The 13,285-nt window shown below is 49.7% G+C and overlaps 1 protein-coding gene across 3 annotated transcripts in view; it reads left to right on the top strand.

Moving 5' to 3' along the window:
• The window catches only part of acap3a (ArfGAP with coiled-coil, ankyrin repeat and PH domains 3a), a 49,401-nt gene that overhangs the window by 10,034 nt on the left and 26,082 nt on the right, over positions 1-13,285 (top strand). For all 3 annotated transcript variants that reach the window (XM_026998654.3, XM_081704151.1, XM_081704152.1), the window contains 2 exons: positions 9,720-9,777; positions 13,065-13,184. In XM_026998654.3, the coding sequence (XP_026854455.3) occupies positions 9,720-9,777; positions 13,065-13,184 (178 nt within the window). The remainder of the gene's footprint in view (positions 1-9,719; positions 9,778-13,064; positions 13,185-13,285) is intronic.

The following is a 13,285-nucleotide window of genomic DNA, read 5'->3' as shown; positions in this document are numbered from 1 at the left end:
TTTTTTTTGGTGTGTGTTGCGACAGAGATGTGTGAGGTTTTACCACTGGCCAAACCCAGCTACGATGCCATCTGTTTCTCCGCCTGTCTCCCCTCACACGCCTCGTCTGTGTGTGTTCACGCAAACTGTCCAGAGCTAATGAGGACAGCGCATTACACTAATTAGGCATCTGCTGGGGAATATTAAAGTAGCCTGTCATTGGATGGAAACAGTGCTCAGATTTCTCCTTTACTTTATGCCGACACAGGTTCGTGTTTAGTTGGGGTTTTTTTGTTTCTTTTTTCAGATATTAGCTTGTAGTTTGTCGTCGACATAACGTTTCATTCCTCTTTTGTTTTTATTGCTATTTTATGGATCTGATCTGGGTGCAGGAGGCAAGATTAGGTTGTACACTAGTTGCTCTGCGCCTAAAGTTCTCCGGGTGTTTTAACGCGGTCGTGTGTGAGTTTCCACCCGCAGACAGTGGAAGGTGATACAATCCGCAGGGTGATTTGATCCCAGGGGAGCGAGGCGTCTCCTACACACAGCTTTTGTCCAGCTGCGTGCTATTCCGAGGTGCGGGAAGAACACTCCGGCTGCGTGGTTTTGAGGTTTTGAGCAGCGGCTGGTGTCTGGGCCTGCGTCTCCCGGCGAAGCTGCTGCGGAGACAGGAGGGGAGCAGCCCCCCCACCTCATTTAGCCCACAGTGCCACAAGATTTTCCCTGCAACACCCTGGCATGATGACCACTTTCCTCATGAGTAATGTCAACACTCGGACCGATGGGAATTCTGATAGCGAGACAAAGAATGTCTGACCATGCCTAACTAATTGTAGGGAGAAAAACACTCCTGAAGGATAAAAAAAAAAACAGAAGTTGCAAGAGAAAACAAAACAAAGAGCAAAATCTAAAGTCTGTCTGGAGACGAGCAGGGAAGTGCAGACAACTGTAATTCCAAAGCTGGAGGGTGGGTGAGCTGTTGGGTCCGAAGACAAGAGCGAGCATTTGGCAGGGGTTCCCTCTCATTCTCAGTGAAGCATATGCGTGTGTTACGGACACGTGTGCTGGAAAGCTCCGCCTTCCCCTCTAGAGCCCACGAGAGAGGAACGAAACCACCAAAAGCTAAGTAAGCAATCGAAGCAACAAGGCTTCATGCTTGATAGCATGCATTATTCATTTCTTTCTTAATTAATTTATTCATTTCACTCATATGCGCACTCATATGCACGCTCATGCACACTAATATGTGTGCTCATATGTGCACTCGTGCACACTAGGATGAGCACTAATATGCGTGCTCAGAGGAGCACTCATGCACACTCAGATGTGCACATTGATATGCACAAGTGGCCTGAGTGAATCCGTAATATACACTCAGGGCACCTCATATGAATTTATCAGCCATTCATTTGCTGAGGTGCTGCATCAAGTGTCCCAGATGCTTTGATAAACGTGTGGCTTAGACACAGAATGACAGCAGTTATTTTTAGAATTCTACGCAGGCAGAATAAAAGCACGGGTGGTATTGTTTATAACTTAAGAACTGCCCTCAAACTGAAACATATTGCCTTCTTCTGGCACATTTGCTATAAGATGAATTTTACTGTTATCAGATTTCCATACGAACTTTTAATACAAGTCGCTTTGCCCACAATACATGCGCTGTTTGTATCTGGTGGTGGGCTCGTGGTCTGTCATGAGACTTCTGCTGTGGCAAATTGCTCTTTGGTGAGACTCCAGTTAACAGACGTCTTTGCATAACTGCAGCGCCGGAAGGCCAGGAGGCACCCGGCGTGTTCCCTGGGCGTGCTGTTCTCCTGTTAGCTATCTGGGCCTTAAAGTACCGGAGTCCATATTTTTAAAATCCGTTGCAGAGACACAGGGGCAAGAGTTTGTTGTATCTGGCAAACATCAGGAAAAAAGAGCGGGAAAAAACGCTCAAGGCTGACCCCGCCTCCCTTGAGACCGGAGGGAGATACAGAGAGAGAGAAAGAGAGAGTGTGTATGTGATTGCGCGTGTGTGTGTGAGGGGGAGGTTTGGGGCGACTGTAGCCTCCTGCTGTCAGCATCTCTAAGTGGTGTCGGGCAGTCTGATCTCGGGCGCGATGAGGCGGGGCAGGGCCAGCTGCTCTCTCAGAGGTCAGAGGTTAGCATCGGAAGGGTCACACTTAGCCTTTGGCTCCATTGGACTCAGCCAAACTGAGTGTGACTAATGGAGTCATTAGCAACCCTGTGGGTGCTGACTGGGTTTCTTGTGAATCATACTGGCATATGATGCATTGCAGAGCAGACAGTGTAGTTGCAGTGAAATGTAACTTTTATTGGTGTGCTCTGGATAAAATATCTAAAAAATATGTCTCTAAATATAGTATTATAGCACAGCGTTTCACTGTAACTACGTTACTGTAGCAGGGTTGGTCAACAGCCTCTTTTGAATAATGCAACATTTCCTCGGCAGCCCGTGCTAACTTTATCTTAAAAATAAACGTGTGACCGGAGAAAATAAAGCAGCACCGTTTTCATTTTGCTGGAAATTCTCACAGTGCTGAAGGTAAAAGACGGCCTCCGAGAAGCACACCCCCGCGTAACGGATCAGGCCGTCGATGGATCGTTCCAACCCAGCATTATCGGCTGGAGCAGCACGGCCTGGCGGCGGATGACAGGAAGGAAGTGATTTTCACACTCGCTTCTGCTCCAAAGTTGCATGGAGTGCTGCGAAACCAGTACAGTCCTTAGTCCATTTCAAAATTTAAAATCACTAAAGTCCACTCGAGGAAGGCAAAAGGATACTTTAAGTCCTGGCTGTGAGTACGCTGAGCTCCAAGTCGGAGCGGCAAAGCCGTGGACTTGTGCGTAAGAGAAACCGTGACCGCGACAGCAAACCCGAAGCTAGAGGAGGTGGGGGGCTCTGTTGGCCCCCACCTCAGCAGCCGGCCCTGGCTGGAGGGGGAGGGAGCATTCCTCCAGTGACGGGCGCTAGCCCAGCCGGATGCTCTGCAGGATTCCGGCCTGAGAGCTTCGCAAGCCATGGGAGCCGCTCGTCGGGGCGTGACCGAGTGCCGTCTGGCCCCTGGGACCAGAGAGAGCTTTTGGCTTTCCACGCTGTGTGTGTGTGTGTGTGTGTGTGTGTGTGTGTGTGTGTGTGTGTGTGTGTGTGTGTGTGTGTGAATTAGAACACCGCAAAGATGCTGGTGACTCCTGGACAGCAGTACAAATGAAGAAAACTCTAAAATGGTCGTGTAGCTTTTAAAGACACCGGAACACAACTCTGGGGCTTTTATTACCTGCCTCCAAAGTGGATTCTAGTCCACATCTTTTGTATTTGCTGTATGCAAGGTGTGTGTTTCATTTCTTGAGAACTGAGATAAGGTGATTTAAGTTTGAGCGTCCCCAGAAAAGAAAGCTTCGCTGTCTCGCTCTTTCTGAACTCTCACTGACCACATGAGAATGCATGTGCTTTGACCGGTGTCCAGAATGGCCGTTAGACAGCAGTAATAACTTACCGTGATTTACAGCGTCTCTGAGCATGCTGGGACTTAATGGCTGCCTCTCGCACAGCAAGCATGCTGTTCCTCCTTTGAAAGGAAAGGCTGTCCAACGGACACATTCTCAGCTGTCCTGCCGGACCAGTGTCCTGCCGGGCTGCGCAACACTGCACAGCTGGCCAAAATTCACCACCCAAGGCTGTCAACGGTTTTGGCGGGCAGATTTAACCGGGGAGAGCGTGGGCGGGGTGTGGGAGTAGAGTGGGCGGGGTGTGGGTGGGGTGAAGGCGGAGCTGTGTGGCGAGGGGTGGGGAAACGAGGCAGACAAGAGCAGACGAAATTTCCAGCGTCTCGCCGGACGCTGTTCCGGCCGCGAAGCGTGTTGACTTTGGAGGGGTCAGCGCTCGCTCAGGTGAAGAAAGCACCTTGCAAGCCAAAAAAGAGATGGAGAAGACAGCACTACCCCACTCACACACACACACTACCCCACTCACACACACACACACTTTCCTTTTAGCTTCCCCACCTAGTTGCTGTTGTGTTGTGTTGTGTTTCAGGGCCGTGATGAAGGAGTGCCCCCCCACCACACACACACACACACACACACACACACACACACACACACACACAAAGGTTTCGCCTTTTTAGACCTCCGTGCTGAAGTTAGCTCCAATCTGATGGCTAGAAGACTCTCTGAAAACACTGTAGCATTACAGGGCCTGCTGGATGAACTGGTTGAGTGGTCCCAGTTCACTCCGGCTGTGGGAGGGAGTCGTGCACGTGTGGAGAAGCCATGCTGGCCCCAGCTTGGATGCTTTGGTCCAAATGCGGCCCAAATGTATCAATCAGACCACAGTTACAATGCCAACAATGAGATCTGTTCACTGTTTCTAATTTATCACATCTGAAATGTTGACAAGAAGCCATATCCTTTCGACATACCTGTCTGTACTGGCCTGGTCTAAAGTTTGTTCGCTCAGAAACAGAGCTTTTATGATTCTGAAATGCAGAATTATGGCATGAATTTTATGGCACTAAATTCCTAACTCATGAACATAGGATCACACATTTGAAACCAGTAAGTAGATTTCAGTGCTGGGCCAGGATGAAGGAACTGTCCATAAAAGAGCCTTCATTCCAAGCAAACCTCTGAACTGGGTCAAGGATGTGATGCAGAGGATTAAAGGCGCTTACTCCAGCTGGGAAGCTTAGCACCTTTTCCTCAAAGGGAATTCAGCAAAATGAGCTGTCAGTAATTTAGCCGTGTACAAGTGAAACAAGTCAAACGCCTCTTAAAATAAAGCATGGTGGATATTCACATTAATCAAATGTGTGTGTGTGTGTGTGTGTGTGTGTGTGTGTATATATATATATAATTTCACACGTATATAGTATATGATGAAAGAAAGGACATCAAGCAGCAAAAATCAAAAGAGGCTGTGGAGAATCGAATGTGTAAATTGATATATTTAAATATCAGGACAGAGGTCAGTATATTGGTTTATGTATCGATGTTGCGATGTCGAGCAGAACTGCTGCGTAGTCATAATTACACTATGGCAAGCTGCCGTGCTTGGCCGGGGTCAGCTGCAGTTGGCGTAGTGCAACGTCGTCAGAGCATGAGCGATTAATCCTGGCATAAGCCGGCGCGTCTGCTCTGGGGACGCTACCGGAGGCGTGGACGCTCGGTGCGATGCTGGCTCTCGCTGACGGACTGAGCAGCATTTGGGAGGAGACCCGAGACCGTGGTGTCCCGGGCCCGGGACCGCCCAGAAACGTCCCTCTGTGAGGGCGCTTCATAAAGGAGCGCCGTGGAGGCCGAGCTTCAAAGAGCAGCCTAGAGCCGCCTTGCCGGCGTTCTGGAAGCCGTCCCTTCGTGTCCGCCCTGATACCTCAGGGGGACGTTACGCCAAAAACAGCCCAAACGAGACTGCAAAAGAGTGCCTGAAAAAACGGCCCAGAGAGCCGCTGCCTCTCCCCCACCACAGAACCCTCTCCTGGTACCACTCCGACAAGCTCCTGAACCGTGGCTCCAGTTAGCCTTTCCGGTGGTATCGCGTCTCAGGAGAGGATGTGACGTTGAGTCCGTTCGAGAATGGGGAAGTCTAGACCTTCGCATCCCCTCAAATCAGCTGGACCTTACTCATATTTTAATCGAAGTGACACACGGGATACGTATTTTCTTTAAGATATAAAATGTTGAATTTTCCAGCACTGGAGGCCTGCAGAGGTACTGGGTGTAGAGGAGAATAAACTCATGTGGAAAGCGGAGTAACACGCCAGTCATTTTGGACTTAATGTCATGCCTGGCACATTAATGTGTTTCCATTTCAAGCATAGCCTCTGCATAAATGTAATGGCACTTAGGAGAACTACAGGGTTTAGACATGAACGTGTTAGGTGTGACTGTGTTTCCATGCAGTTTTTATATCTTAGACATTTCCTTAGTGTTCTCTGTGGTTGCTTGAGGTGTCAGAAAGGCAAAACACACCCCCTTTCCCTAAAAGTGTGTTTGATGGAGCTGGAGGAAGTCTGTGTACTTTACGACTGGCACCCGGCTGGGTAGGGCAGTGCCCGTCTTAACTGGTCCTTCCTGGCAAAAACGTACGGGTCAGAACGTGGGTTTACACGCACGACACCAATACCACAGCCAAGTCCCGTAGCTGCCAAATTCTGCCCACTGGTCTGTTCTCAGCTGTTTCTTTGTTCTAAACCCAGACTGCCAGACTGGCAACTGCAACCAGAACAAGACAGCGTAGAGGCATGAGGTAATGTTTGCTTTGTCCTCCGATAGCCCTACCAGACTGACAAACGGAACGTCGGTACCTTGACGCTGGAATGCAAGAGTCTTGGATAGCAATACGAGTGTCTCTTAGGATTTGTAGTGAAGTGTTTGATTGTATTTACCTGAGGCTTTTGCATAGTAATATTATGGTCATTGTTAAACCAACGAAGACACTTTGGAATAGCTTCTGGTTACGGGTTCTGCCCAAGGGCGTGGTGACGGCAGCCGTCAGCTGGGATTGATCCCGTTACAAAATTCCTGGGCTCACTGCTAGATCCTGGGCTCCCCCCTCTCCAGTGTCTACGCGGCAGCGTGCGTCCCCACCCCGGGGTGCGCTCGAGCCCAGAAGTGCGCTGTGGTTGCCCGTGGCAATAGTCCGCTTTAATAGTCCCCTTTCATCTGAATCCAACAATTAGTGTTGAGCCAATTTAGCAATTGGTGGTTTCAAAATCAAAATCCATTTAGGCAGCACGATTGCTCACCTTTGTAGTTCCTTTGAGTTGTATGCTGTGAAGCAACCTGCGCTTTCCTTTATATGATGTCTTATTAAACATCAGTGAGTCTCTGGGCGATACGATGGCTATCCAGTGACTGTCATGGCGGTATTGTGGGGAGGGCTCTCTGTTCACAGCAGTGGCAGTACATCAGGACAGACGGGGCCCGCGCTGCCGGCAGCAGGGAGAGGGGTCAGCCCCGCCTCCCGTGCAGCGGTCGTCATGGTTACAGGGGACCGCTTCGGCAGGAGGTCAGGGGGGCGCGTGCGTTTCCTGGTAGCCTCGTGGGCGACGAAACGCACTCGGCAGAGGAAGGCGGACGGAAAAAAAGACAAGACGGAAAAGCAAAGAAAGTAGACAGTGGCAGAGGGACTGGCGGGATGGAGGGAGGAGGTGAGAGTCTGGGGTCAGAGAGGGAGCAGCTGAAGCCCCGTGTCCGGGGCATCACACACACCCATTCCAACCTGGCAACCTCTGCGTCCAGTTTGATCGGCTAGGTTCTGGTGTAGTTGTTTTGTTTTTGTTTTTTTTCATACTCAGGCCTTTCATATTGGGCATGTTGGCAGTTATATTTCATACTTTCAAATACATTTGACAAAAAGTTCATACGCATTTGTCTTCAAAGATGTAGAATGCTGTTATCGTTCTAAAAAACGTGGCTCCGTGTTGCGTGGTGTTGGTGTTGGGTTGGGGAGGGTTGGGGTTGCATTAGAAAGTGTTTGTTGGGGTTGATTGGGTTGTGTTGGGGAGGGTTGGGGTTGTGTTGGGCAGTGTTGGGATTGTGTTGGGTAGGGCTGGGGTTGTGTTGGGCAGTGTTGGGGTTGTGTTGGGTAGGGCTGGGGTTGTGTTGGGGAGGGTTGGGGTTGTGTTGGGTAGGGCTGGGGTTGTGTTGGGGAGGGTTGGGGTTGTGTTGGGGTTGTGTTGGGTAGGGCTGGGGTTGTGTTGGGCAGTGTTGGGTAGGGCTGGGGTTGTGTTGGGTAGGGCTGGGGTTGTGTTGGGCAGTGTTGGGGTTGTGTTGGGTAGGGCTGGGGTTGTGTTGGGGTTGTGTTGGTTAGGGCTGGGGCTGCTGTGCAATGCTGGATATAGGACAGGCATCAGGGAGAGGAAGTCATTTACATACAGCCAAGAGGGCTATCACAGCTCGGGGGTGTGTGTGTGTGTGTGTGTGTGTGTGTGTGTGTGTGCGTGCGTGCGTGCGTGCGTGCGTGCGCGCGCGTGTGTGTGTGTGTGTGTGTGTGCGTGCGTGCGTGCGTGCGTGTGTGCGTGCGTGCGTGCGTGTGTGTGTGTGCGTGCTTGTGTGTGTGTGTGTGTGTGTGTGTGTGTGTGTGTGTGTGTGTGTGTGTGTGTGTGTGAGAGAGTAGCTCTCCATCTCTCAGTCTACATCTGATTTGCATCACTCTAGAGCAGGATCTTATCATTCCGTTCATCCTGCGATTTCTTCCATGACAACGACCCAGGGATATCACAGCTGTGTTCCAAAAGTGGGGCATGTCCACCAGCTTGGAGGGTGGGGGCTGGCGTACGCACTCCATCATTTCACATTTCTAAACAAACACCTTCACGTCCACGTTCTTTAGAAACAGTCGCTCACACTCATCGCGCAGACGCTCATAGACGCAGGTGTGGAGGCTCCCCCAAGGCTGTGGGTGTGGTCGTCTGGCCTTTGTTGGCTATTGAGCTGATTTAGCCATGCACTGTGGTTAGCCTCTCTCTCTCGCTCTCTCTCTCTCTCTCTCTCTCTCTCTCTCTCTCTCTTCCTCTGTCAAATTACCGAGGACCGCCATCCTCCATTCCATCACTCATCAACACTCCGGTGAAAAATACGCGTGCTCGTGTGTGCAATTCGCGCACACACACATACATGCGCGCACCGACTGTCTCACAGCGGGTGTGTTTCTCAGCTGTTTCTTAGACCCATTCAGTGTCAGAAATACCGACAGATTTAGGCCATGCTGCCATTTGAAGAATAAAGGAGACTCCATCCTTCTCCAGGGAGAACTTTGTGAGCTCTGATATCCCACGTTACTCCTGCCTCCGAATCAGCACTATACACGATTTCTTGGGCCGGTGTCTTTGACATGAGAGGTCTTAACATCTAGAAAATGCCCAGGGCAGTGCCTGCATTGCATAACGTGCTGGCGTGCATGGTATGTTTTTAACTTCAGACCGTTAGCTTTATGCCCTCATCTTCCAGAGAGTAACCAGGGCAGGAAACGCGAGCTGAGGCAGGAGTCAAATCCTTTAAAGTTTAAATCCACGTATGAAGAACTTCAACTTCCACATCAGCTGGCTCCCTCCCTGTGCTCACTCCTTTTCTCAACTAATAAAGCCAGTCCATCTCCCTCTCAAATCACCATACAAGTCAAGTTCCGTCCAATCCAGCCAATCATACGCAGATCATTGCAAACCACTTTAGTGCTTGGCAATAAGTGTGTACTAGAGTTTAGCTATTTCCCCAAGGAAGCCACTGCTCTTCGTTCTCTATAGTTGGCATTGTAACCAGAAGGTTGTTACGACTCTGTGCCCTCTTAACATCTCCAGCTGACAACCTGTATACAGCCAAGACACAAGAACCAACTTGCACACACTTTTCTGTGGAGATAATAGACCTTTAAACTCAGGGAGTTTCAGAGAAAATGTCCTTTGTTTGCCAACGACACGTTAATATCCGTCAGCAGCATCCTTATGCACTGTGGGCGTGGCTTAAGCACTCGGACTGTTGTAGATTTGGTTTCATTCTGCCATCTGAAAGCTTTCAGTGAGCTGTTTGTATGTTAAATAGATTGAACTCAGACTCTAAGAATGAGATATGAAGGTTTGGATCAATTCAGGGAAAGATATAATCAGTTTTGAGAAATTGATGCCATAAATCAATATCATTACACAAAACAAACCCCAGCAAAGCAAACCCACATATTTTGAAGTTTGAACATTTGCAGAAATAACAGACCGACTGCGTTATGCTTTGTTTTCCAGGGCGAACATCGATGAGGTGGAAACTGAAGTAGTGGAGATCGAAGCTAAGTTAGACAAGGTAAACTGAGACCCCTCCCTCAATCTCACTCAGCCCCGCCCTCAGCCCCGCCTTCAACTCCTCCCCCAGCTGGTCTCTTAGCTCCTCGTCTCGGCCCCTCCCTCAGATTGTCCCGGCTCCTCCCTCTGCTTTATGCTACAGCACAACATGATAACAGGGCAGCTGGTTAAAAATGGCTTTTCTTCTCACCCGTACTGATGAGACGCTGGGCATTTGCACTACAGGAGTCTCATTTCACGGTCAAGCACTAAAATCATCTGCCGCCGCCGCAGGGTCAGGTGGTCATTTCCTGGCCCACCAAAGGGCGGGTCTTTGGGAACAGAACTGTGGTGGGAAATGTTTTCCCACTTTACTGTTTTCTCTTTAAAAGTATACAAGGTTCTTAGGTCACAGTGGCGGTTGTTGCTCAACGTGTGTGTGGTGGACAGGGAGGATGATTTCATGGACATTCTGACTATAACCCTGTTTAACTGAAGTGCAACTGTTTTACTAGCTGAAAAATGTAAGCAAATTCACCAAAATACACATGGTCCTATTCTTCTTTTGCTTTATAGCCATTGAATCAACTTAGAATCGCACTCAATCAATTTCGAATCACAGTGATTTATATATATATATATATATATATATATATGGGGGGGGGGGGGGTGTTTTAAATGATCCTATAGAGAGTATGGAAAAGAGACTGTCCATTATAACACAGTAGTCTGACTACTGTTTGTCTGCAATCAAGAGAGCAGATGCCCGGCTAATGCCCGTGATGTCACTGGCCCATCTGGTCCCAATCACTTTGAGTGACAGCTGTCAGATTGGATTACTGCTCCCCTCCTTTTGCATACATTGTGGTTTACAAAATCTCAGTAGTTTGAGGTTTGCGGGACCACCTAGCAGCTAGACCCCAGTGGGCTGGCCCACAGCTAGTACTAACTAATCCCAGTTTAACATTAGCTAGCAAGCAATGAGTGATACCAGAGACATTTGGTCATGCATGGTCCTCTGCTGTGTTTGTTTGCAAACTAGCCCACCTGTGGGTCATTTGGACAAGAAATACCAGGCTAGCTAGCTATGTAACATTAAAGGTCATTCACATTTTACCGTGCCAACGATTTCTCAGACACTGCAAGCATTTTTATTTCCTCAGTGACAGTGTTAGAAAGATTACACCATGCTTCTGTCTCCCCTACGTCTTCAGTCTGTTCGTCTGAAATGTGATCATTTGTTCTTTGGACCGTAATGATTTGCGCTGAGGCAGTGAACAGTGGTCGGGCCTAAATAGCCCAGTAATTTGTCCCATTTACCTCATTGGTATTTTTGAGAGCCGGTTTTAGGTCTCGTGTTGGACCTCGTGGATTGTTGTTGTTTTGGCCTTAGAGTTCTCTTCCCAGATGCAGTAGGTGGCTTATGTACTTACAGGACAAGTAGACAGTTAGATCACGCAGAGCAGGACAGCGGGGCGTCCTGAGACGGTTACCGTCCCTCCCCTCCTGCAACCGCGGCAACGGTATGAACTGGAAGCTTTCTCAAAAATGCTTAGTGTCGTATCCATAGCGAAATGGTCTGAGCGGTTACGGCAGGCGCAAACTAGTCAATACTATCAATACTAGGCTAAGAGGCGAGTTAGAGGTTTGTGATGGTAGCGTAGGTTTACTTTCTCGTGCATAAATGCGGCGATGTTGCACGTTGTTAGGCTTCGGGGGGAGGGGGGGACTCTTTCAGGGACGTTGTGTGTTTGCTCACACAGTTTGGGGTTTTGGAACCGAAGTGTGAGAAGGAACAGGAATGGACGTTCCCTGGCTGGGAGTGCAGCCACATTGCCTATTGCCCTGGTGCCTTGGTGTGAGTGAGGGAGAGGGAGGGAGAGGGAGGGAGAGGGAGAGGGAGGGAGAGGGAGAGAGAGGGAGGGAGAGGGAGGGAGAGGGAGGGAGAGGGAGAGAGAGGGAGAGAGAGGGAGAGGGAGGGAGAGGGAGAGAGAGGGAGGGAGAGGGAGAGAGAGGGAGAGAGAGGGAGGGAGAGGGAGGGAGAGGGAGAGGGAGAGAGAGGGAGGGAGAGGGAGAGAGAGGGAGGGAGAGGGAGGGAGAGGGAGGGAGAGGGAGAGGGAGGGAGAGGGAGAGAGAGGGAGGGAGAGGGAGAGAGAGGGAGAGAGAGGGAGGGAGAGGGAGAGAGAGGGAAGGAGAGGGAGAGGGAGGGAGAGGGAGAGAGAGGGAGGGAGAGGGAGAGGGAGGGAGAGGGAGAGAGAGGGAGGGAGAGAGAGGGAGAGAGAGGGAGAGAGAGGGAGGGAGAGGGAGAGAGAGGGAGGGAGAGGGAGAGGGAGGGAGAGAGAGGGAGGGAGAGGGAGAGGGAGAGAGAGGGAGGGAGAGAGAGAATGAATCCACACAGGCCAAACAAAAGGGAAGGAATGGGAGAAATAAGCTAAATAAATCACAACACTCCACTTCTGCTCTGAGTTAGATGTATAACAATGTAAGCCACAGTGTGATGACTCCAGAGTCAGATGACTGTGTTCTTGTGCAGTCTCACACATGCAAGCCATCTGAGAATGCACTTCTCTCTCTCTCTCTCTCTCTCTCTCTCTCTCTCTCTCTCTCTCTCTCTCTCTCTCTCTCTCTCTCTCTCTCTCACACACTCACACACACACACACACACACTCTATCTCTCTCTCTCTCTCTCTCTCTCTCTCTCTCTCTCTCTCTCTCACACACACACACACACACACACACACACACACACACACACAGGACCTAGAGTAATAATTGAAGGCTTAAAGCAAACATGTGACCACATGGGATGTCCCTGTGCAAATGCTTACTGATCTGTCCCACATGGGGAAAGTGAGAAGTGCTCGCTATAGACTTTGTGTGTGATCTTAATTGGCACATTAGTGAGATGAAAGTGCATTTGTCGTGTCTGTGTGTGTGTGTGTGGGGGGGGGTGTTGTAACGTGTTTCTGTCCGTGCAGGGGGATCATTGTGGGTATTACTGTGATTCAGGGTTTAGGAAGAGTGTGTGCTCCCTCTGACGTTAGATTGTGTGATTTGAATCACTGAGTTTTATTGAGGCATGAATGTGGTAGCTGATAGAACCAAAAAGCCAGAGCACAGAAGTCGAGATTGATCGATGGAAAAGATCATCTTCGCTGACGTATCAGCATGCAAAATAAATCACAGGGTGAGTGAATTATTCTGTCTCTCCTGCTCGCTCTGTCTGTCTGTGTCTCTGTCTCTCTCTCTCTCTCTCTCTCTCTCTCTCTCTCTCTCCCTCTCTCTCTCTCTCTCTCTTTCTGCCCCTAGCTGGTGAAGCTGTGCAGTGGGATGATTGAAGCAGGGAAGGCATATGTCAGTGCCAACAAGCTCTTCGTCAACGGCATCCGAGACCTGTCGCAACAGTGCAAGGAGGACGGAATGATATCGGTGAGTGTGTGTGTGTGTGTGTGTGTTTGGTAACACTGAGTACACATATTCCTCGACTGTATCAAATACAACTTTTTAAGCCTCCTCACCCCCCTGTTTTC

The sequence above is a fragment of the Electrophorus electricus genome, chromosome 21 (assembly GCF_041902795.1).
Source record: "Electrophorus electricus isolate QZ-2024a chromosome 21, ASM4190279v1, whole genome shotgun sequence".
Lineage (NCBI taxonomy): Eukaryota > Metazoa > Chordata > Actinopteri > Gymnotiformes > Gymnotidae > Electrophorus > Electrophorus electricus.
The sequence above is the reverse complement of the archived record's forward strand: the minus strand, read 5'-3'. Positions and strand labels throughout refer to the sequence as shown.